Raw genomic sequence first — 25,954 nt, 5'->3', positions numbered from 1 at the left:
AGTAAAAATTAAAGCCAACTGCTCTATAAAACGAAATAATTTAATATATTGTGTTTAGGGTGAGGATATAACTATTATTCACTACCGCAAAGCCGGTGTGAACCCCAGCCAACCCAGCTCGTACTCCGTGCCGATCATTGAAAGCGCCTGGCAACGTCCTGATGGCCAAGTGGTCAATCGTGAACACTTGTTGATGGCACTTTCGAAAATTGATGCGATCTACATCAAGGCCACCTACACCACCAGCACCAAAGACGGCCAATTAACGCAAGTTTCACTGGATATTGCTACATCGAATAATATCGGAACACCACGTGCCTACGAAGTGGAAGAATGTCGCTGCCCAGTTGGCTATATTGGACTTTCTTGTGAGCGTTGTGCGCCTGGTTACAAACGTCTCAGCGAAGGAGGACTTTACTTAGGCGTTTGCATTCCGTGCGAATGTAATGGCCACTCAGACCAATGCGACGCCGAGTCTGGCACATGTATCGTAAGTTGCCAACTCTAAATACACACAAGAAATATACATACATGTAATAAATGTTTATATTCTCCATTATAGAACTGCGAACACAATACCGCTGGTGAATTCTGCGATCGCTGTGCTCCAGGTTATGTCGGCAATGCTTCCGGTGGTACACCAAACGACTGCTCGCCCGATTATGATGAGCCCTACCCACCACCGGCGCCCGATAATCAGACAGTTGAATGTGCCTACTGCAACCGCGACGGTACCGCCTCCTGCAGTGGCTATTGTGCATGCAAGCCCAATGTAATTGGTACATACTGTGATCAGTGTCGCCCGGGCACTTATGGCCTATCCGAGCGCAACCCCGATGGCTGTGAGGAGTGCTATTGTTCTGGCAAGAGCACAAAGTGCAATTCAGCTGTATTATACCGCCAACTTATACCTGTCGATTTCTTCAACTACAAACCGCTGCTCACAGATGATGAAGGAAGCATAGTAGATGAGGAGAATCTAAGCTTTGACATACCTACAAACATGTTCACCTACAACTACAACTCGTATACACAAAAGTACTGGAGCATACGCGGCTCAGTATTAGGCAATCAGCTCTACTCATATGGCGGACATCTATCATACAGGCTGGATGTAGAGAGTTACGGCAACAGTGTACCCGGCAGTGATGTTATACTCATTGGTAATGGCATGAAATTGGTCTGGTCAAAACCACGCGAGGAGCAAGATAATAGCGAATACAGTGTACGCTTGCACGAAGACGAAAATTGGCAACGAAAAGAGTTCGGTCGCTCTGTAAATGCGGGACGTTTGGACTTCATGAACGTGCTATCCAACTTGGAACACATTCTTATACGCGCCACACCCAAGATACCAACAACACGCACAAGCATACGCGATGTAACACTGGAGTCGGCCGTCGAGCATCGCACACCCGATGCACAACAAGCCATCGAGGTAGAAGTCTGTGCCTGCCCAGCCGGCTACTCGGGCACCTCCTGCGAAAAGTGCGAACCACTACATTACAAGGACAACTATGGCAGCTGCGTCGCCTGTCCTTGCCGTGAAGATACCACCGACTCCTGTTTCCTGCAGGACAACGAAGTGACTTGCAGATGCAAGCCGGGTTACTCCGGTCAACAATGTCAGATAGATGGTAAGTGAAAGGCAGCTAGTAAAGCTAAACAAAAAAAACTGTTTGCAGCAGCTTATATTACACAAATAACGCAAAAATTGGTCAATGTTAAGACAAACCAATATTTAACCCAAACTCAGCTGTGCCTGAGAGCAGCTAGCTGCACCAACTCACACACCGTTCCACTTACAAACGCTCATTTACACAAGCGCAAATTGGTGGATAACCGACTTAAACATATGCATATATCTATAAATATTGTGTATATATATTGCATGTGTGTGTCTTTAGCACATACACATGCAATCTATGCGTATTTAAGCGCGCGTTAAGTACATTTTAAGCAAAATATTCTTACTTTTCTCTCCACGTATGCCAAATGTAAAGTTAAAATCAACAAAACCGATAGCAATGATAAGTCAACGCTCATTGATAAACCGGATACGTTAGTGATCGAGCCCAAAGCCTGCTGTGGCTATCAGGTGGACCTCATGCCCAATGAGACATTCGCAAGCAATGAAACACTGCAATTATACAAGGGTAACCGCAAAGTAGGGAACGTGACGAGATTGCGAAACGACTGCAATCGGCGAGGTTCGCTCAACCACTTTAATACAAACGTTTGCTCTTAGAAATATGTTGGTAGTGTCTTTGGCTCTTGACTTTCGTGTTTGGCAAAGCAATAGTACATCACTACCCTAATAAAATAGTAGTTTCGGGTTAGTTCCTACTGTGTTGAAAACGACTTTGCCATTTCTACTATTCATACTATACTCGTACAAACCCGTAGGCATCAAGGGTGGCCCATATAGTGTGCTCTCTTCGTTAACATTTTTATATATTATATATATATATTTTTAATTAAAATAAAAATTAAATTTAAAAAATTAAAGGAAATTTAGTCGCGTAACAAAATGCTTCGGTTGGCATTGCAAGGCACACGTTTAAGTAAATTATATTTTCTGAAACGCATTTAAATAACGGCTACTGGCTACTTTATAAACCGCTAGTTGACAATTTGTTGCGGATTTTGCCGTTTCGTTTAACGGTTGTAATAAAAGTTAGCGGTTAGGTTCAGCTGTCAAAAATTAAAGTTGTACGAGGGCAACTTAGTTTATTTTTCTTTTTTCTTTTCTGCGCCAAGTCCGTTAATCGCGTTGGATGAGTCGTAGCTGTGACTTGCTGTTCGACGTTTTAGTTTGTAACAAAATCTGTTAAGGCATTAAGGCGGCACTTGAGGCGTAACATGTTTAATAAATTCGCAGCGTTTCGTAAAAGCAGTTCATTTTTATTTGTAATTTTATTTATAATTAAAAGAACACACAATATGGACCAGCCTCTACATGCGTGCATACATACGTTAATGCAGTACTTACAATACAAGTAATTGGTATTTTATGTCTATAAATGTTTCCACCTATTGTTAGACTCGATTTGTGCAATAGGCAACCAAGTATCGAGTAGTAGTAGTCGGTATCAGATCTTAAATATTTCATATGGATGATTGCATTAGTTGGCGTGTTTTTGGTAGCTTTAAAAATAACGTACCATATATACATACATTAGGGTGGAGCGAAAAAAAAAATATTTTTCTGTTTAGCCTGAGCGTAAAATATGAAGATTAAAAATAAGAAAATTTTTGAAAAAAAAATTTTAAAGTAAATTTCGATTTAAAATTTTTTTGGAAAAAAAAAATTTTTTTTGGTTTACTCTTTACATTTATATAATATAAAAATTATCGAATTTGACGGTTTTCGACTCAAAATTTATTTTACCGCTTATTTTAAAACTCTAATAATGACCACACAATTTTTTTTTAAGTTGATAACTTTTAATTGACTTATAAAAAAATTTTTACTAGATGTTAAAAAAAAAAAATCTAAAAATTTTTGTTAAAAATTTTTTATCATCTACAAATTTTACCCTCAGGCTAAGCAGAAAAAAAATATTTTTTTCGCTCCACCCTAATATACATACAAATATACTATTAGACTCGCCTTACTACGTGTTCTATGTGTTCTATGAATTTCTAGCGCAAACCATTTAGGTCGAAAGCAGTTCTACCCCGTTGTGAGATCCAAGTGTGCGTAGGCAAAACAAACACTAGTAAACATAATGCTGATACACCCGTTCCCAGCTAATCCAGTAGCGAATTTATAACACTTATCTTTATACCAAAGCTTCTACTAGCACCCCAAGCAAACCCGCGTTGAAAAATCACACTTAGCATATGTATTAACCACTACTGCACTACAGTGCAGCTACTTATACTTACACACACACACACAAATGTATTACAATGCGCTTAACTTGTAACGCGATCCAACTAAAGACTTTCACATTGTTCGAGCTTTAGAATTGCTTTAAAATAGCTACTTTGTTTAACCGTAGAACGCTTACAATGATTTATACATAGCGGTTTGTTGGGGCAGCAAGCGTCGACAGCAAATTGCAGACGCTGCGCAACCGAAATTGTTGCTGGCTAATTGCGTTTAGTTTCTTGCTGCAATCCAACAAACCAACAACAAAAAGTGTCACTAATCTTTATGTGCCAGCGTGTTGGTGAGCTCGTCGTCCGAGTTACTCAACTTTTACACCGTGCTCGCCAGCGCCTGCCTAATTATATATGTTTCAAGTAGATTTATGTTTTGTTTTTTTTTGTTTCCGAAATGAACGTTAACTTTAAACTTGCTACACGCTACAGATGGCTACGCACGACCGGAACCACCGAAGCCAGTGTCCACACCGCTGCCAGATTACCAAACGCAGATTACCGTATCGATTGCACCGCCTGAAATCACCATCATACCGATCGGTGGCTCACTGACTTTGAGCTGCACCGGTCGTATGGCTTGGAATGGCGTAAGTACCCTACTTTGTATACCATTTTTCACTGAAGTGCCGTTAACACGTTAGCTTTGTGTCCACAGGTGCCTGTGTTCGTGTCATGGTTCAAACTGGGCGGTCGTCTGCCGAACAGCGCCGAAGAGGATGGCGGCGTATTGCGTTTATACAATCTACAAATATACGACTCCGGTGTGTATGTCTGCCGTGCGGTGAATAACGAGACGAAACGCGTTTTCGAAGATCAGATTTCCATAACCATTACAGGTGAGTGTAAGCGCAAGCAGCGTGAGTTTTTTATTCGTTAATCACTGTTGTTTTGAGTGTATATTTATATTTAAAATGTTTTCTAAAACGCTTGCAAAAAATGGTTGCAGCCTATGCCAGTGAAATGTTGGCTCGTTACGGTAATGCAATTTTTTACGTCCTCAACAAAACTACACATGTCTACATTGTATCATACCTTGCACCAAACCCAGCAAATGTTATTTTTAATATCTTTTCTATTGTGCCAACATATTACAGAGGATTCACAACGCACACCGTCACAGATCGTCAACCTGCCGCAAGTGGTCACATTCGAGGAATACCAGCGCAACGAAATCTATTGCGAGGTGAGTGGTAATCCAACACCAACAGTCACCTGGGCCCGTGTCGAAGGTCATATGTCGCTCGAAGCACGCACAGAGGATACCCGCCTCATCTTCGAAGCGCCACGCAAATCTGACGAAGGCCGCTACCGCTGTCGTGCCGCCAACGAGAACGGCGTCGATGAAAAGTACACACAGGTTTATGTGCGCATCGCGCCACCTGTAGCACCACCACCACCACGCGAACTTATTTACATCGACCCGCCATCATACACCGGCGAGGCGGGACTTTTAGTACGTCTCACCTGCCAGCCGACCACCTCTATCTCGCTCATCTATGAGTGGAACAAAGACGGTTATCCACTGTATCGCCAACGTAATGTCATTATCAGCGGAAACACCATTGAAATACGTGACTCTACACCACGTGATTCAGGTCTCTACACTTGCATCGGCATTGATTTGCGCGGTCGACGCAACTACACGAATGACGCACAAGTATTGATCGAAGATAGCGGCTATCCAGCGCCGGGACCGTATCCAGGTCCGGGACCCTATCCAGGACCACAGCCGGGCACGTAAGTGTTATAGAAATACTTCGATAGGTTTCCTTGTAAATGTGTGATATTGCTCATTTTACAGCGTCGAACCGGTTGTAAAACGCTTGCCCGAACAGAACCGCATCATACAAGGACAAGATTTCTCTATCACCTGTGAGGCCACCGGTTCGCCCTACCCAAGCATCAAATGGACCAAGGTAATGTCAAAATGTGATCAGATAGCAAGCGTGATCGCTAAATCTGTTCTCTCTATAGGTTCACGAGGCACTTGCTGACAATGTGCAACAAACCGGCAATGTTCTGCGCATCATTAATGCGCGTCCTGAGAACCGCGGCATGTACTTGTGTATCGCTGAGAATGTTGCGGGCTCTGATGAATCAAACACTATTATCGACGTTGAACGTAAGTACAGTAAAATCCATGAAACATGAATTAGGCGTAGTTTCAATTCGATACCGACCACTACATAGCATTCTTAACACTCCAATACACCACACAACCAAAGAAAAATTGCGATTATTTAATAAGTAAAAACTAGTCGTGGCTGGCAGACGGTATCTTGTAAACTAATTTGATTTATTCTTCTACACGATTTCTCTCTTTCTCTTCTCCTCCCGTTTGTTTAATTTGTCGCAATCCGATTTAAAATTTTTGTGATTCCACATTTTTTTTTTATTCTCTACTGCATTTTTCGTATCCAAAATGCAAGTTTACAAGAAAGGAGTCGGTAATAAGAACGTCCCAAACCACTTGCTCCTTATATTAATATGTACAACAACAATGATTTGCTTGATTGCAGCACGTGAGAGCCCAACCATAGACGTATACCCAGCCGGTCCACAATCAGTTCCTGTTGGCACTGAGGCTATGCTTTACTGCAGTGGCACTGGTATTCCCGATCCTAGTGTACAGTGGCGTCGCGTTGACGGCAAACCCTTGTCGCCGCGCTGCCAGGAAATCAGCCCCGGATACATAATGTACGATACCACGTGCTATATAGGCTTAGTATCAGAAATTAATAACTTTTTTCATATTTGCAATAGGATCCGTGAAATTCAATTGGAAGACTCCGGCGATTACGAATGTACTGCGCAGAACGATGTGGGACGTGTGACTGCATTGCAAAAGGTGATCGTTACGTCGGCACCCGTAATCACACTTGAGCCGAACGACGAATACTTGAGCTTAACTGAAGGTGATGAACTCAAAGTGACCTGCAGCGCTACTGGTGTACCCAGCCCCATAGTACAGTGGGTGGATGATACCACCGAGTTCAACCGCGGTTTGCCGCCCAGCCCACAACACAACCAAGCCTTCTTAGAGAAGTACCGTGTAGATCGCAATGACGCCAAGACATACAAGTGCATAGCGAGCAACGAAGCTGGCACCGTTGAGAGCTCTGTGACAGTAGAAGTACGCCCACGTCGCGGCGATGCGCCACGTAAGTACGCTCCAGGCGTCTTTAAAGCAACTCTTACGTTGAGCAAGTCGTAATCGCCATTCCACGTTCTTATTTTTTTTTTTTCATAGACGATGGCGATGTGATACGTAATCCTTACCCAATTTATCCACGCCCGCCACAGTATGACCCACCACAGAATATTTATCGCGCCAACAAGGGTGAAGCCGTAAGGCTAACTTGCGATCTCGGTAAGTTTAACAACTCCGCCAGCTTTGTACTCGTGTTGTAATAAACGACAATTTTATTTTTTTGTAGGTCCTGAGTTGATGACACGTTGGCAGCGGGAAGACGGCCGTCCACTGCCACCAAACTCCTACTTGGATCAAAGCAGCTTGATCATTACAGCAGTGGAGGAGCAAAACAGTGGCAAATATATCTGCAATGCGCTGGACAATCGCGGCACCATTGTTTCGTTCGTTATAGCTGAACTGATCTTAGTGCCTATTCCCCAGATCACCTTCCACCCGAACATACCAATTGTGGTAACGGTTAATGACAACATCGACGTCTACTGTGAAGTAACAGGCGAAGAGCCCATCGAAGTGTCTTGGCACACCGACCACAATCGCCCCTTGACGGAGTAAGTGCGCCTATTGTTATTATTGCTAAAGCTATATTGCGTTGTCGAATGCGGTTTTTATTACTACGTTTTGCTAACAATACTCTTGTCTCGTTTTGTCTTACTTTCTACTCGCAGCACTGCACGCATCGAAGGACAGTACCTGCGCTTCAACGGTATTACGCCAGCTGACGCAGGTCGCTACTACTGCTCGGCTTCCAACCGCTACGGCAACACCACGAAAATGGCCGAGGTTACCGTTAACCGCCGCGGTCCCTACTTGCCATCGCCACGTGCACAGACTTACAACATACGCGAGGGTGACGACGTAACACTAGATTGTGATGTGCAGTCCGTTCGCGAAACGTTACGCGGCGAAATCAGAGTAAGTGCGAGCGTAATACTTTTCGCTTTCTTCACAAATCGCTTAAAAAACTTTACTAACTAACTACACTTTTTCCCTTGCTCACTCGCAGTACGAATGGCATCGCGAAGACGGTCGACCACTGCCACGCAACGCTTTGGTACGCGATCAACGACTCTATCTGCGCGGTGTACAGAAGCCGGACGAAGGCCGCTACGTTTGCGAGTCCTATTCGACGGGCGGCAGTCGCTCAGCACCATCGTTTGTAGATCTGAATATCAAGCGTGAGTATAATCCCTATCTTCCTGATATCTATGGAAGGGACAAAGATAGAAGGCGACGATACAATGCTAGACGAGCTCATTAATTACAAGCAAAGAAACTTATATGATAACAAAAAAAAAAAAAAACACAATACAAAAGCAAACTTACGAGGAGCTCCATATGAAAATCACATTTGCGAAGCATAAGTGAAAAAATATGAAAAAAATGAACAAAGTTAGGCATATTTTTATAAAAAAAAAAATAAGAAAAAAAAAACATTCGTTACTTGCTAACACACTTTTAATGCAAATTACTTTTTTATATATACTTTACAATTAATATCGAAGTTAAAACCAATGAAAACATTTGAATGCTTTGGGGCATGTTCAAGACGAAATTCGCAATGTGAGCCAAATTTCCACCACTGATTTTTCTTATTTAGCTGTTAGCGCCCAATTTATTGCCACCCCGTGTTTACTCATGTCAAGTACCTACTTACTTAGTGGCTTCAGTAGTTAGTCGACCAACTACTTACACCACCTAAAACAACAACACTGAAATTCTTCTAGTCTTAACTTTTTGCTAACTAGTTTGTATAAATTTAAAACGAAAAAAAAGTATGTAAATTCCGTACGAAACTAAACTCCATTTTGTAAATAGTATTAACAGCTAAACCGAAATATCCAAATTACCCGTACAACAAAAACAACAACTCATAACCTTTGTATATATTTTGTATAAATAGTGTAGTTTTTGTAAATTTATTTGTTAACTGGTGGCGGTAAAAAACAATCATGCGCAGTCTCACACCTCAGACACAAACCCTAGCGAAACAGCCGAGACATGCACCATACAGCTCACGCAAAGTTCAGCGAATTTTCGTTGCTAGTAGAAACGAAGTAGAAATGTTTTAAAAACAAAAACAAAAAGCCAAAAACGAAAATTAAACATTTTAGTTATTTAATTTTACCAAATTATTACCTTATTGTTATTATTGTAAAAATGAGTAATTTACGCAAAATACTTGCATGCCAAATATTATGAATAACTACCCAAAACTGCCCACGCATCCACATGGATCACACGCAACCTTAAACACTTGTAATCCTCAATCCCCACCCTCGAATCCATGACTGTTCTTTTTTTTCTAATCCCAAGTATCCCACAAGTCCTAAAATTATTTTTAAGCTCGATTTTGTTTAACTGCCCTCAATTGCAATTTTTATTGTCAACACTTTCTATCTGTCTCTCTGTTTTAATAATCGTAAACGTAATCGTAAACATAATAATCTTAATGTCAAACGCAACAACTACAACAACTGGCTGCCATTGAATATATTTTGATAATTAAGTGGAAAAAGAATGAAAAGAAAACGAATAAATACACAGAATTTATTAACAATTTCACTTTGAATGAATTATTAATTTCTTCTATGAAAAGTTTTGTCCCATCAAGTATTTTGATTGCCTTACGTTGCGCTAGCTTTGTGCTACGCGTCGTGCCAAATGCCAGACGGTGCTGTATGATTTTCAAAACTGCGTAGCATACTATTGAGCGTAAATTTTAAAAACCGCACAGCTGCACAACGCTTTGGCATTTGCACAAGCGTCACACTTTTTCTGTTTATTATTTGCCAATGCTTTTTTTTTTTAGTTCGAAAACAGTTTTTAAGTTATTTTTATGTTATTCGAGTTTACAACACTACTTTTAGTATCGACTGTTTTACGTACAAGCGCTTTAACTACTTATTTGATTTAGTGCTGCCAAATTTACAGGCACTTGTACGACAAATTTTGGTTGTGGATCTTTCAAAATTATCACTTTTCAGTTTCCCCTCATCTTCGGTGTAGTTTTTGTGCTGTTTTCTCTAACGCGTCACACACACACACAACTTCCGCCCCACTTGCTGACCGCTCTGTTCATTCTACACGCAAAACAAATGGTTGCCTACATTTTATGACTCGCTTTTTCACTTTTCCTAACATTATTTTTCCACTTACCTACCACACAGACGCCACACGCACACACGCACACTTTTTTATATTTGCATTCGAGTTTCGCGTCAAATTTATCGTCAATTCATTTTCGATGTCAATACAAATTTTTAACGATTTATTAATGTGTTTTACACAACTGTAGCTGAATTAAGACATTTGTGAAAGCTCACTATAAAGCTTTTATTGCCATTTACAAATTTTTAACGATTTATTAATGTGTTTTACACAACTGTAGCTGAATGAAGACATATGCATTCAAGAAAAGCTCACAATAAAGCTTTTAGTGACATTTGTGAAAGCTCTAGCGCGCAAAAATACTTGTATTACGTTAACAGAAAATTATAAGTTACAACAAAAGCCGATTTTGATAAATACTGGTAATGTAAGACTTTCAAATTTTAATTTCCAATCAGTTTCGTGAGCTTTCATGATTTAAATTAATGTAAGTTTAATCTTCTAACTCTAAACAAACAAATTTTAAACTTTTACACACTTCTACTAAAAGCAAGTCTATAAATTATTTGCATTTCAAACTACATTTACAACATTTGTTACATTCGTCAGCAGACAACTGCTGACTTTGAGCTTTCGACACTTTTTAACGCTTGCAAACCCAAACTCATGCCATGACAGCTTTTCTTGTATATTGCCACATCACCTAACTTTTTTTATCCATCGCCTCTTTTTACTATATATGTACATATCATATACTAGAAATGTTAAGTGTTTAGTATTATTTATCATTATGTGTTACATCGGAACAAGCCTACATACACATAAATATTTTGTTGTAAAAGTTAAGCATCATTAGCTCTATGTATTTATGTATGTATAAAGATCATTTGTAGCGTAATTTATGTTGTAAACTATAAGTTTAAATATTAAAATGTCTTTGTGTAAGAAACGCACAGTGCAAAACTGAAACATGCTGTCATATTGGTAGTCGTACGCAATACTCGTTTATACATATGTATTTAACTGTATAAGTAGCCAGCAGTTGTTGGGCACCATTCCTAATTGTATGGTAATTTAAAAGTGTATTGTGTCGAGTGAAAGTTTTCAACAAAAGCTCAATTTAAGTTGCTTATAACGTGCGCTGAAAGCTTTTTTAGTTTTAGCGACACTTTTATACAGCTGCATTTGCGCTTTATGTGAAAGCTCTGCGTAAAGCGCTTTTGTAGTAAAATGAAAGCTTTATTTGCCTACTTTCGCTGTGAGGCAATACCGATTTATAATGTACCCGCATAACAGTATCCACATGCACATGCATACACACACACACACACACACGAATACGCCCATTTTTATAAACACACACACAACTGTAGCTTCGAGCACACAATTTCACATCCACATGCACAAATTTATTTATGTGGTAGTGTGGTAATGTGTTAATGTGTGACTACTTTCAACGGTACAGGATACCAGCAAACAGCACACTGTGCTAACCGTTAACGTAAAAAATGTACACACTTCACTAGTATTATAATGTTACTGCCATCACACACACTCGCTCTCTCTCTCACTTTCTCTTCTCTATCCATATATATTTGTTCGCCTAGCTAGTAGCTCTCTATGTTCACACTTAAAGTACCGGTTTAGTAAATGTTTGTATTCCCTTGTCTCCTGTACTTGTTGTTGGCTTAGTAGATCTTTAATAAGTCAAATCAGTTTGTTAATTGGAAAAAATTGAAAAAAAAAATTAAATTAAAAGCTTGTTGCAAAGCAATAGAACGCGAGCTATGACGCATCAAAAATAAGAGATTTTTGAAATCGAAATATAAATTCTACATTTGTTATAAATTCTGTTAATTTTAACAAAAAAGTACAAAATTAGCAAAACAAATAATTTTTCTTTGTTTATTAAATGCTGCTTCTTTTTATTTCTCTCTTTATCTTTCTTTCTCTCTCTTCAACTTACTCTCTGCTACACTTCAAAAATGTCGCAAAACTTTTTTGCCAAATGAAAATGTAAAAAAAAACAAAAAATGTGTACAACATGTAAAACTACAACAACGAAATCAATTTGTGCCACGCCCAAAATCAAAATCAACATACAACGCCTCATTTTCACATACACACACATACACACATGTACACCAACTCGACAAACTATCATCGTTCACCACATCGCAACACAAACGACTGCATATACCAAAAAAACAAAAACAAATGTCAACAAAACAAAAATGAACCGAATGCCAAAATCGCCACGAACCCATAAACGATAACGCTAACAAAAAACACGTTTGGTCATGCTAACGGTAACGCCAACGGCACCATTCGGCAACACCGAACGTTGCCCGGGCATACAATACGAAACGCGAATAAATGCCCGCTCGCCGCCTTACACGCGCGCTTGCAATTATGCGCATGCGCACGCGCATTGGCGCTTGCAGGAGGTTACAGCATAAGTGAGGTCCCTTGCGTCGTATTTTATATCTGTACAGGTGTGTGAAACAATAATTCAAATGCTAAAATTTATTTAGTTAGAAACCATGTTGGCTAGTGGCTGTGCTCGTTTATACCGCATAGTACTCGTAGTTTTAATAGCAAATGCAAAAAAAAAAGCAGAAAAAAAAAGAAAACAATACTCGAAGTCTATTGTGAGTCACTGTCTAGTTTGAAAAATGTATTACTAATTTAGAACAATTCGTAGTTAGTGAAGCAAAAAAATAGTTATCGTCAAAATATATGAACGAGCGCATACAATTGTATATAATATGCCACGAAGTAAGAACAAAACGAGCTGTATGCAACCCCGCCATTCCAATGTAATATAAATTCCGGTTTGGATTTGTGTTTTTGTAGCTAGATTTTTTTATTCAAATTTCTAAATTATTTAAATATTCAATTTAAGCATTCCTACTATTGTAAAAAAAAAAAACATTCGCCAGGAATTTAAAGGATCTCTAACGAAAAAATAAATATTTGCGCAAATTTTAGAGCAAAATACTGGTTTTGTGTAACTCGCATTCGGCATAACAACCGATCAGCGAAATAATTAATACATGCGATTTGACTAAACTTGAACGAAATTTAGGCTGAGCGCATAGTGGAGCGCGCTTAACTGTTAAACCGCGCAACAGCAACTCGCACGTTTATATTTGATGCTTTCCTTGACTAGTTGTTCACGTTGCCTCAGTGAGCGCTCCACTTTGCGCACAGCCTTAGCACACTTATTATTGAAAAAATGCTGTTAGCATTAACATTAGTTTTTAGTCTAAGATTTAGTGTAAGCGCTAGGCGTGAAGGCGCCTATAAGCGGCGTACCTTTTTTGATGTAAATTGCAACTAAAACCGCTTAGTGGCGCGCTCACTGCCACAATCAGTAGCCTGTAGTTTGTATGTATGTATGTGTAGCTGTAGTGTAGTAGTAGATATTTGCTGAACGCGTAGCATCTTTGTTTAATTTTAGTACGGTTTCGTTCATTGGAATGCATTTGCGGCATTAGTCGAACATTCTAGTCTAATGTAACTATTTTATTTTCATATTTTCTCACCTCTACCCCACATATTACGTTCTCACCTGCCCCTAATGGCGCGTCATCGACTGACTCTGACAAATCTTTTTACACTACACACGCTCTGCGCCTCATTTCCGCTCGTTACGTTGCCTTTTTTGGTTGTTGAATGCCAACACAACTACTATTTTTCACGCGCGTTTTCATATGCCATACTTCACGCACGCGCCAAGATTTCAAAGCACCCAAAGCGCTCGTCTCCAAACCGCCCACGCGCCTCTCCTACGCTTGCCAACCGAACGACTTCAAGTGTGTCTCGCATCCGCACACCTGCATCAAAGCGTCAATGGTGTGTGACGGCATACACGATTGCACAGATCATTCGGACGAATTTAACTGTACGCCGCCACAACCGCCTACCACATTGTCGACGACACAAACAGCGTCAACGCCAACAGCAACATCACTGCCATCGCCAATGAGTGCGCCACCCACGCACAAACCGCTGGCAACGCAAAAGCAGCCGCAGAAGCCATCACAGAAGCCGGGCTACAAGCGCTGGAAGAAGCGTCACAGCAGCCACAGCAGCCACAAGGAGCGGCGCAATAATCACACACACAAGCGCAAGCAACGGTTGCGCCTGAAAAAGCGGCGCCATCTGCTGCCAACGAACGTTTCCCGCTCACTCGGTTTGTTTTGAATTTTCTGTCCTTCTTTTTGTTTGGTTTTTGTTTTGTTGCGCACCTTATTTTGGATTCTAACGCTGTATTTCTTTCGTATATGGAACAGGCGCACACAAACACCTTTTTTTTAAGTTTGAAAATCTTTCTGTTTTGTACACACATTGAGGTTAAGTTATAGGACACAGATGTATCACAAACAAGCACACTGTACGCATGTGTAGAAACCGATGTAGTTATTAACGAAAATTGTGGTATAAACGAAAACAAAACGGTATCTTGAGACACCGAAGGCAAAAGTAGAATGCACACTTGGCAAAAGCGTATTTAAAATAGCAAAACTTTGTAGCTGTTGTGTTGCAAATATCTCGAAGGTACACCTAATATATTGCACGCTCCAACAAACCAAACACGCAACAGCGCCTAAAAGTGGACTTGTAAAATTAGCGTAACCCTGTCGCTTAGGAATTGGTGGCGAAGCACGCTTGAAAATAAAGTGTTCAAAGTACGCTGGAAAATTCGGCAAGTGAATTTGTATACAAACTACAACCGAAACACGTAAAAGCGCCTAAAAGCATACTAACCATTAATTGCAAATACAAAACCCTTAACTTGAGTGACCTGCTGGTGAAGGATGCGTTAAAATTAAGTAATTCGAAACTCTTTGGATTAAATTTTTTTTTCATTACGGCTAGCAGCTAACATGCTCATGTCATATGTTGAGCGAAATCCCTTTACGTTATAAGTTGTTCGGCGCATTGAAATTATGTTCAAAACAGTAAAAATTGGCGCACCCACTTACACTTCAAACTGCTAACATTACTCATAAAAGCCCGTGTTCCGCACACGCCTGTCGACATTAAACCGAACACGCTGGTCAAAGGTAACGCGTAATTCGACTAATTGTAAATATTTTGACTTCCTCTTTGCATCATGAATAAAACCAGTCCGTTATATAATATATATATGTAAATATTATGACTTTAGCTTTAAGTTGATAGGCTTTTTCAGCAATACAAACCCGTTGTAAGTAACAAAGTGGCCGCCTAGAGCGCCTGGGCTGCATATACAATGAATAACAGTGCATTTCGTGAAAGCGTTTTCCCTTAATTTTGCGTATGTTTACAACAAAGCGCAGCCCATGCGCTCTACATGCAAAAATTACGCCGTTAACAGGCCAAGCCGTAAGCGTACACTTATCTATGAATAGCTGTATGTATGTATTTATGTATTGCAGTAGCGCTAGTGTATGTATATATATGTATGTATTAGTGTACTTATGCATAAATTTATAAACCGTAGCAGAGATGATAAGTATACCGTTATGTACATTTAGCAAGTATATTTGCTCACATGTCTGTTTGTATGTAGGTAGTTTGTGTGTATGTAAATATATGTACGTACATTGCCGATAAACTTGATAAACTTACACACACACACATGCATGCATATAGCGACTTGCAATTGCCTACATTTATCATGCACACACACACAAGCACGCACATATCGTCATTTAGCGACATATATACACATTTAGCTATTTAGGCTTGCATGCAGTTTTATTTGGCTTTCTAACGTCATCATTACTAAAAGTATGCAAATCCTTGAATCTCAAAAGAAATCCGTACCAAAATTTTGTGATTAAAATGCACTAAACGATTTTTCGAAATTTATTTATATATTGTATTTTCATTTACAAAATTCTTTTATTTTTACAATTTTTGCAATCGGCTTTTGAATTGTTTTTGAGTTGATTTATTTTTGAGTTTTGTTTTCTTGCTTTTGTCCGTTTATTTATTGTCTGCTCCATTTTGGCATTGGTAGTAGTTAATTCCCTCGAATTTTTCCCGTTAATTTTACCCAATTACAAAGACACACCACTCACCTTGTCTACGCTCATTTGTAAACTTAGTATTTTGTATAACTTTGTTAGCTTAAAATGTTGAATTTATGTTGTGAACAAATTGATTTTTCCAAATTTTGCTAATCGTTGTATTTTCTCTACTTCTACTCCTTCAATCCACCACCATCACCACCGCCTAAATATTATATATCCTTCCATCCGCTATCAAAACCGCCCATCCCACTACCACCACCACCACCACCACCAAACGCTTGTCGATTAATCGCCTCGACTTCTGTTTGTCATCCATGTCGTTGCTACTTTGTGTGTTCGTTCAAAATGCAAAATCGAAAACAACTCAAAAATACGCGAAAATGCGCAAATACCGAAATTGGCCAACAACTTGAAATTATCGTCATCAAAATGTTATCGATAACACACCGTCAATCGCCTTACTCGTCACACGTCACACGTCCATCGCCAAACATATCGACCTGTAACTCATTTTGTAACTTAAATTTTCAAATATCAACTAATTGCAAACAAAAACAAATCAAAACAAAAAAAAACAAAACTCATCACAAAAACCAAAACAAAAAACGTTGTTCATCAAATATAAAAACCATGTGCGTGTATGTGTTTGCGTGCTGCACTTGGTATGGCCTGTGAATTGACGTTGCCAACTGCCCTTGCATTCGTATGAATGAATATTCGGTACGCTGGTTGCTCAATATTTCGATTTCGATCATTTTCACTATCGATATATGCGCATGCACAAATCGATAATTTAACTGCAATATGCAATATGCGCACGCACACAATAGCAATAGCAGCGGCAGTGCCAACACCTCGTTTGCCCATGTTACCACAAGCATTACCGGAGCTTTCCAACCCACCTCCACCACAGCAGACCCACCCACGCGATCGCAGTCTGAAGCTAGATCAACAGTCGTCGCAATTGCGCATCGGCGAGTCGACAGAGGTCGAGTGTTATTCCTCGGACAGCAGTTACACCGATGTTGCATGGGAACGTGCCGATGGCTCGCCGCTACCACCGAATATACAGGTTAGTTGTCGATTGTCTACTCTACTCTTTATTCTCAACGGGGCTGGCGATTTTAGCAAATCGGCAATCGGCTCATCATCTCGCATGTCTCCGCTTCCGATGCTGGTGACTATCGCTGCAAGTGCAAGACAGATGAGGGCGAGCTGTACACCACCAGCTACACGCTTGGTATCGAGGAGTGGCCGCACGAGTGGAAACGTCCGAAGTTGGTACATGCTAATGTCGGCTCATCTGCCCAGCTGAACTGTGACGCGGAAGTGCCGGGCATTTATCGTTGGTCCCGCCAATACGGTCAAATGCAAGGTGATCGCGATCTGTACAACGTGAGTACTGGCTTCCACAGTAAATTTTTGTCCTACTTGCTATATATTATTATATATTGATCCTTTGCCTTTCAGGAGCGACTGGAATTACAAGATGTGCAGGCAAATGACGCCGGCACCTACATTTGCACATCAAGCACACCAGACGGACAGTCCGTCGATTATCCCGTCATACTAGTGGTCACCGGAGCGATTCCGCGTTTCCACCAAGAACCCGTCAGCTACATGTCTTTCCCCACTTTGCCCGAATCATACATCAAGTTCAACTTTGACATTACATTCCGTCCCGAGCAGCCTAACGGTCTGTTGCTGTTCAACGGCCAGAAGCGTGGTAGCGGCGACTATATTTCGCTCTCGCTAAAAGATCGCTATCCTGAATTCCGTTTCGACTTCGACGGCAAACCAATGGTCATACGCTCTGAGCGTCCAGTTTCACTCAATGAATGGCACACAGTGCGCGTGAATCGTTTCCGTCGCGATGGCTATATACAGGTTGACGACCAGCACCCAGTCGCTTTCCCCACACTTGCGCAAATCTCACCATTAGATCTCATCGAAGACTTGTACATCGGCGGCGTGCCTAACTGGGACATGCTGCCACATGAGGCTGTCGATCAGCAAGTTGGCTTCGTTGGCTGCATCAGTCGCCTTACTCTTCAAGGAACTATCGTTGAGTTGATGAAGGAAGCGAAACTGAAGGAGGGTGTCACCGCCTGCCGTCCATGCCAGCAAAATCCTTGCGAGAATGGCGGCATCTGCCTGGAGAGTCAAACAGAAGTGGCGTACACTTGCATCTGCCAACAGGGCTGGACCGGACACAACTGTGGCGTCGAAGGCACGCAATGCACCCCGGGTATTTGTGGCAGCGGACGTTGTGAAAACACCGAAACCGGCATGGAATGCCTCTGTCCGCTGAACAAGACTGGCGATCGTTGCCAGTATATTGAACATTTGAATGAGAACAGCTTGGCGTTCAAGCTTAACAGTTATGCTGCCTATCCGTAAGTTACACTCTGTTTTCTTTAGCGCTTTTAATATATTGTACAATTATTTACAGAACTCCACGCGCCTCCAAACTTAATGTAAAGTTCAAGGTGAGACCTAATTCCCTGCATGACGCAATCCTACTATACGCCGCCGAATCTAAACTGCCCAGCGGCGACTTCATTGCTGTACTGCTGCGCGACAAACATGTTGAGCTAATTATTAACACCGGCGCGCGTCTGAATCCTATACTGGTGCGTTCACAGAATCCGTTACCGGTTAACAAATGGACCGAAATTGAAATATCGCGTCGTTTCGGTGAAGGGGTCCTACGCGTTGGCAACGAACCAGAGCAACGAGCCAAGGCAACGAAGTTGGCGCGCATGTTGTACATAAAAACTCCGCTATACGTGGGCGGCTATGATCACGAAAACGTCAAACTCAACCGAGACGTGAACATTACACAAGGCTTCGATGGCTGCATCTCGGGCGTAAGTATCTAGCACAATCAGTTAAATGTTCCTGAATAATATATTTCCACCATAACAGTTGTTCGAGGGTCAACGACAAATCCACCTGATTGCCGATGTTATCGATGCAGCCAACATCCAGAACTGTGGCGAAATCAACGAGATCGATCAGAATGAGTCCTTCGACAACTTCGAGCAAGATGCCACAAAACTCCAGCCAGCGACGGGCACAGAGAGCAAAGCACAAAGTGAGAAAATAGACCAACAAGTAGATGCCTGCGCCAGCGACCCCTGCGAAAATGGCGGAAGCTGCAGTGTGCACGACAGTGAAGCCGTTTGTGATTGTCCAGTTGGCTTCACCGGCAAACACTGTGAAGAACGTGAGTCGCAGATCACTCAATTCAGTTGCGTTGTTTATACTAACCGCATTTATCTCCTAAACTATAGACATAACTCTCGTCTATGATGCCACCTTCCACGGCAACGGTTATCTGGAGATAAACCGCGATTATTTCAACTCGGACGTCGATCAAAAATACTCTTTCGCAGCGATGGTATTCTCCACAACCGATCCCAATGGCCTGCTGCTCTGGTGGGGCCAAAAGAAGGATGAGGAATATACCGGACAAGACTTCATGGCGTTAGCCATAGTTGATGGCACCGTGGAGTTCTCGTTCCGTCTCAACGGCGAGGAAACCGTCATACGCAATCCAGACAAGCGCATCGACGATGGCGGCCGCCACATTGTGTTGATTAAGCGAACGGACAACACTGCCGTACTAGAGTTGGATCACCTGTTAGATGCGGGCGAAACACGTCCGACCGGCAAGGACCAAATGAGCCTACCCGGACATGTGTTCATTGGTAAGGGCAACAGAAAAAAACTCATATAGGCGAATGTTTACTGATTACAATGTGCTCGCTTCATTTTGCAGGTGGCACGCCATACGTAGCCAAATTCACTGGCGGCCGCTACACCAAGAACTTCAACGGTTGCGTGCGCGTCGTGGAGGGCGAAGCGCGAGGCATCATACCATTGGGCACCGCGGCCATCAGCGGCCAAAATGTGGATACGTGTCCGCAGTAAGTTGAAACCACAATCTAGTTAGTACCTAGTACCCCCTAAGTTATGCGTTGCAAAGTTACATAGAAATGTAAGAAGCTCCTAGTATGTGCATAGACATATGTTTTAAGATAAGTGATTTGTATTCCCTCAACGCATGCTGCTTCGTTATGCCTGGAATTGCGGCAGTTGGAATCCGTCTAGTTTGGTTTATCACGAGATTGACTATATAGACGCGCGCTTCGATCCGACGCTCTTCGATGAGTTCGACCAACCGCCACCGGTGCACATACTCTACCCACGGCCCAACAACAACCCATACTACCGCAACAGCGCACCGAACGCCTACTCACAAACAAACAGTTTGCACTTGGAATGCGTCGTGCGGTGGAACGTTGTCTCGCTGCGCTGCTGCTGCTTACCGCTAGCGCTGACCATCACTCTGCTGGCGTATGTACACTCGTGTTCGCAAAATGTTTTGTCGCGCGACAGTTTTCAGGCGCAGCGGAAGTACACACTAGGGAGTGACTTGAAATAACGCCTTGAGACTATTTGGTTAGACTTGGAAATACTCGACTATGCGTATGTGCGACTGCTCATATAACAGTAGAGGCTACACTTAATAGGCAAAAATGGCGCCTCATCGATTTAGATCTTTAAGAAAGCATTTATAGTGTTTGAAAGTTGAATTTAATGTGGTTAATATGTGCGCTTGTGTGTCTAGCCGAGTCAAAATGCTAAATATAAACGTGTGTGGGGAATTTGTGCCTAAATAGCGAATAGAGTGGGCTTTGCATAAAACAAGAAAGGCTTTGAGTTGGTCAAAACCTTATGTGCATAGAAATATACATGCTATTTATCTCTAATTATGTTGAAAGCATGAAGAAGAAGAACAGATGAAGGTTATAGGCGATAAGAGTTGCAGGGAGAGAGTATGTGTCCCAAGCTTATGCGCTTGAAAGTATGTTATTAGTTAGCTAATGTTTGCGCAGGTGTATCTTCATACTGACATATGTACATACAAACATACATACATACAAATAGTCTTTATTATGAACTAAACTAAAATATTATAAATACTATCTACATACATATATACATATGTGTAGTTATTAGCGAAAAACATGTGCTAAAGGTTTCTATGAACAAATTATGAAATATATTCAAAAAAACTACAGCAAATTCTAAAAATATGAAATGATTAAAAATTTTAGATAAAATTTCTTTCCAAAACCATTTGTTTAAAATTCGTTGAAAACTGGCTCGACTCACAGCTAAAATTATGGCTGCTACAATACGTTTATTAAAAGCACTTAACTTTAATGTAAAATGTGAAAAAATTTGGATTTATATTTTTGTTTAATTTACAAATAATTTCCTACTTCTCTCTAGATTTTTTTTATAGGTATTAGTTTTTTTTTTTTTTTGTTAAATTTAGAAATAAATTCATACTACTGTTTTCTTTTTTTTTCGTTTGTAAATTGTTTCAACTTTTTTTTGTACGATAATCAAAATATCACAAAACTAAACCAAAACAACAAAAAACGTTAACTTGCACCGAAGCTGTAATACCCTTCACACAAAAAAAAACATTCTTTACAAGCGCTTCATTCCGATCGTTTAGTTTCTATGGCAGCTATGTGCTATAGTAGTTCGATCTGAACAATTTCTTCGGTGGTTGCATTATTGCTTTAGGTAATAAACCATGCCAAATCTCGTAAAGATATCTCGTCACATGAAAAAGATTTCCATACAAGCATTTGCTTCCGATCGTTCAGTTTGTATGGCAGATATATGCTAAAGTGCTCCGATATCGGCGATTCCGGCAAACGAGCAGCTTTTTGGAAAGAAAAAGAGGTGGGGGCCAAAATTTCTGGTCGATATCTCAAAAACTGAGGGACTAGTTCGCATGCATATATACAGACAGACGGACAAATAGATGGAAAGACAGACAGATATGACTAAATCGACGCAGCTTGTCTCGCTGATTATTGATATATACATTTTATGGGGTCTCTGCCGTTTCCTGCTGGGTGTTACAAACTTCGTGGCAAGCTTAATATAACCTGTTTAGGATATACGAGATATACAAGTATATGTGTTAAATATCAATCTGCACAATAAAAGTCAATTAAAAAATAAATAAAAAATAATTAAAAAACAAACAACTTACATTTATAAATATGTAAATATATTAGAAAATAATTTTAATTAAATATTATTAACAAACAAAGCATTGACCTTTAAAGCGACTGCTCGACAGAATCTAAAATGCTTGCAGGCTTATGGATGAAATGCTTGGAAAAGATTAAGCAGTTTGAAATTGCTCAAAGAATAGCTTGGAATTAATGTACAACGTTAATAATAAAATCTAGCGTAATTTATTATGAAAATTAAATTTAAATATACAGTAATAGCTAAAAATATACATACAAGCATTAATAATATGCAACATAAAAAACTAATATATATAAATATGTATAAATATAGCTTACGTAAAAAAGTATGAAATATGAAAAACAAAATGAAAATTCAAAATATGTATGTATGCGTCATAGTTAATTATTGCATTAGCAAAATATTGTAATTAGTTTGAAAGAATTACTACTTGATTATGTGCTGTGAAACAGATCAATAATAAGCATTTTGAAAAATTACGCAAACTAAGGTTAATTAGTTAGGCAAAAAGTGGGCGATAGAAAAGGCACATGAGACCTGTTGAGGTTAGTTTTCACTTATTCCTTAAAAGTAACGGGATTGTAGAAACTCATTGTGATTGAGAACAAATGAAACAGAAAATACATTTATTTTCAACATGTATTGAAATTAATATTATTTTTATGAAAAAATTATTATTTTATTTTTTTTAGTAAAAATTATAATTTCTTTTTAGTGAAAATTTATTATTTTACTTTAATTTTTTAGTAAATTATTATTATTATTGGATTTGGAAAACTTGCCTTGAAGCGGTCTCAGGGCAAGGGAAAAATCCATGACAGAAGGGGGGAGTGTTTTAGTGGTTTTAAACCCTCCTTGCGGCCTAAAAAAACAAAAAAAAATTAATATTATTATAATAATTAGTATTACTATTATATGAACTATTATTTGTTGGAAATTAATTTTTTGTTTTTAATTTTTTTAATAATATTTTTTTATTATTATAATTATAGATTAATTTTTACAAAATGTATTTTTAAAATTTAGCGGAAAATATTCATATATTTATGTTGGAATTTTAGTAAAAAATTATTATTTTACTATTATTACTATCTTATTGATATATTTTTATTTATTGCAAATTAATTTTTTTTTATTCTTTTTGCAAATTAAATTTTTTATTTAATTTTTTTTCAATATTACAATTACGTATTTTATTTTATTTTTTAAAATTTATTTTACAAATTTATTTAAAACCTTAGTGCATACTTTATTTTCAAATTTTCTCACTTTCCGTTGCATTTTTCTTTTCCTCCATACACAGAGCTGACGATGAACATCTTGGCACCGAACCACCAGTCGTTTGAGCATAGCTTTTACAATTATATATAATATACATATTTTTTATAAACACAATTTGTTCTTAAGTTACAACAACAAATCACACACACACACACATGAACAAGCAGATTGTAGAATTTGAGCGCCAAAATGCAGTTGGCACGAACAAACACGAGACCACTGCGTGCATGCGTGCCCACCAAACGGTTTTCTGCGTTTTCTCTATACTCGTTTTGTAATAAATCTTAACTTAAGCGCACCAATAACTTTATAACAAAGTTAATTGTAATGAAATAATGTGTCATATATTTTGCAATAATTTCTTATGCATAAGTTTAATAATTTTTAAAGTGAAGAAGAAGAAGAAGACGAAGAAGAATAATGCGAAATTCCAAACACCAATAAGTCGACTACACTCAAAAACTGCCCTTTCGGAGATTCTTTTCAGTAGTATTTAAATTAAAATTATAGCGAATGTAAACAAACTCACAACTAATGTCAGCACATAACTCGTAACGAAAATTACCGTTAATTTTTAGCGTAGGCAAACAAGTTGTCTCCTCGCTTACAAGTTAACCAGTGTGTTGAGAAAGAATTGCGCTGCCAGCAAAGCCAGTTTTATTTCGAATTTAATGCTCAAATAATTTCTTAGTTTGAATGCGCGCTTGCAGTTATTGAAGTGGAAGTAAAAACAATGCCAGTCTAATATTAATGAATACTAACGCATTAAAACATTTCTATATAATAATTAATTTTTCTACTTATATTTGTATGTAAATCGAAAAAATTAAAGAAAGAAACAAAAAAAACACCATAATTATCATAATGTATGGCAAATAATTGTATAAAGCGTTAATAAGTCAATAAATTATTAATATTAAAATGTTAATATGAATTATTATAAAAATGAACGACTAAAATAAACGAAAGAATGTTTGAAAATAAATACGAATATGTTTTTCATTTACCATTGGCTAATCAACACAATTTCTGCAAATATCCTAGTCCCTTTTCATTTTGAATTCAGATATATAATTTATATTATTATTATATAATACACAAAAATATTGTGGCTCTCTTTAGATGATTCGTATATAAGTAAATATACATATATTGTGTGTGTATTTTATGGTGTCTAAAGTGGCTGCTGTAAAACAAAAATTTATTGAAAGAATCTGCGATATCGAAAAATTTTGGGCTTGTAGTAGATAGAAAAATACTTTGAGGGGTTCTCTCAGGTTGTTTCACGCTCACGCTCAAAACGGCTTTTTTTCTTAAGCTCGTAATTTACGAAACAATTTTTATTCGCTAAAATTGTGCGTTATTCCGAACTTAAATTTTCTTGAATAGCATTATAGCCCATGCAATTTTGCACATTTTTAGATTGTTTCAACGAACGCTAGTTTAAAAGTTATACGCATTTTTCTATACGACTATGGCTTGCTACATGCTTCTGATCGCCTGGTAGAAATCCGGGATTTTGCTGCCAAATTGAAAGCAGACAAATGCGCCGGAAAACTGCATGTTGGTGTAGCATATGCAAAGGGGCAAAAATGAAGCAAAGGCAGCGGAAATATTCTTCGACCGGAAGCGGAGAATGGCGTGGGCCGGAAATAAGTTATAAGTTGTTGCATTTCCGGTTGTGGTGTTCTACCGGAAACTATAATACGGAAACGGAAATATTTAATGAACAGGAAGTTCTTTTGTTAGCACTAGTCAGATATTATGTCCGGTTCCGATATATAATATTTCCGGAAGTCCGGTCAAATTAATTTCCAGTTCCGTCCAGGGCATACTTCCGTTTCCATTTTGTCGCTTCCGGAATATTACGTTAAACCGGAAATATGCAACGATTATTTTATCGTTCCGGTTCAGATACTATACCGACATCCGGTACGAAAGTATGCCACACCACCATGCGGAAGAAAAATTGCATTCAATTTGACAGCAAAAGTTCGGATCTCTACTAAGCTCCTGGTCGCATGTAGCAAGCAGCCGCCGAATAGAAAACTGCTTATAACTTTTAAACTAGAGGTCGCAGAAAAAATCTAAAGATAAGGAAATTTGCAGAATCGCATGGGCTCTAACGCTATCTTAAGTCTATTTAAGTTTGGAAATACCTACAATTTTAGCAAATTAAAAATGTCGCGAATCGCCGGTTTTATACAAAAAAAATGCATAAGACGGATTTTTCTCTTAAGTTTGTACCCGGAAATAGCCTGAGAGAACATCTTAAGTATTTTTCTATCTACTACAAGCCTAAAATTTACTTTTTCGATATCGAACATTTTTCAATAAATTTTAA

At 39.2% G+C, this 25,954-nt stretch overlaps 1 protein-coding gene across 29 annotated transcripts in view; it reads left to right on the top strand.

Annotated features, from left to right (window-relative positions):
- Window positions 1–24,595, top strand: part of trol (terribly reduced optic lobes) — a 146,918-nt gene extending 122,323 nt beyond the window's left edge. For 26 of the 29 annotated variants that reach the window (XM_070110115.1, XM_070110120.1, XM_070110118.1 and 23 more), the window contains 23 exons: window positions 59–490; window positions 563–1,637; window positions 4,321–4,478; window positions 4,547–4,727; window positions 4,986–5,628; window positions 5,693–5,807; window positions 5,866–6,013; window positions 6,411–6,588; window positions 6,655–7,052; window positions 7,142–7,261; window positions 7,329–7,653; window positions 7,771–8,017; window positions 8,109–8,280; window positions 12,658–12,708; window positions 13,956–14,411; window positions 17,070–17,311; window positions 17,368–17,634; window positions 17,710–18,635; window positions 18,692–19,109; window positions 19,168–19,468; window positions 19,536–19,952; window positions 20,024–20,171; window positions 23,633–24,595. In XM_070110115.1, the coding sequence (XP_069966216.1) occupies window positions 59–490; window positions 563–1,637; window positions 4,321–4,478; window positions 4,547–4,727; window positions 4,986–5,628; window positions 5,693–5,807; window positions 5,866–6,013; window positions 6,411–6,588; window positions 6,655–7,052; window positions 7,142–7,261; window positions 7,329–7,653; window positions 7,771–8,017; window positions 8,109–8,280; window positions 12,658–12,708; window positions 13,956–14,411; window positions 17,070–17,311; window positions 17,368–17,634; window positions 17,710–18,635; window positions 18,692–19,109; window positions 19,168–19,468; window positions 19,536–19,952; window positions 20,024–20,171; window positions 23,633–23,675 (7,461 nt within the window). In that variant the 3' untranslated portion in view covers window positions 23,676–24,595. Of the gene's footprint in view, window positions 1–58; window positions 491–562; window positions 1,638–2,003; window positions 2,211–4,320; window positions 4,479–4,546; window positions 4,728–4,985; window positions 5,629–5,692; window positions 5,808–5,865; window positions 6,014–6,410; window positions 6,589–6,654; window positions 7,053–7,141; window positions 7,262–7,328; window positions 7,654–7,770; window positions 8,018–8,108; window positions 8,281–12,657; window positions 12,709–13,955; window positions 14,412–17,069; window positions 17,312–17,367; window positions 17,635–17,709; window positions 18,636–18,691; window positions 19,110–19,167; window positions 19,469–19,535; window positions 19,953–20,023; window positions 20,172–23,632 lie in introns of all 29 variants that reach the window. The other 3 variants (XM_070110142.1, XM_070110123.1, XM_070110124.1) reach the window with 3 other exon arrangements.
- Window positions 24,596–25,954: the final 1,359 nt, after the last annotated feature.

Source organism: Bactrocera oleae, chromosome 5 (assembly GCF_042242935.1).
Source record: "Bactrocera oleae isolate idBacOlea1 chromosome 5, idBacOlea1, whole genome shotgun sequence".
Classification (NCBI taxonomy): Eukaryota; Metazoa; Arthropoda; class Insecta; order Diptera; family Tephritidae; genus Bactrocera; species Bactrocera oleae.
The sequence above is the reverse complement of the archived record's forward strand: the minus strand, read 5'-3'. Positions and strand labels throughout refer to the sequence as shown.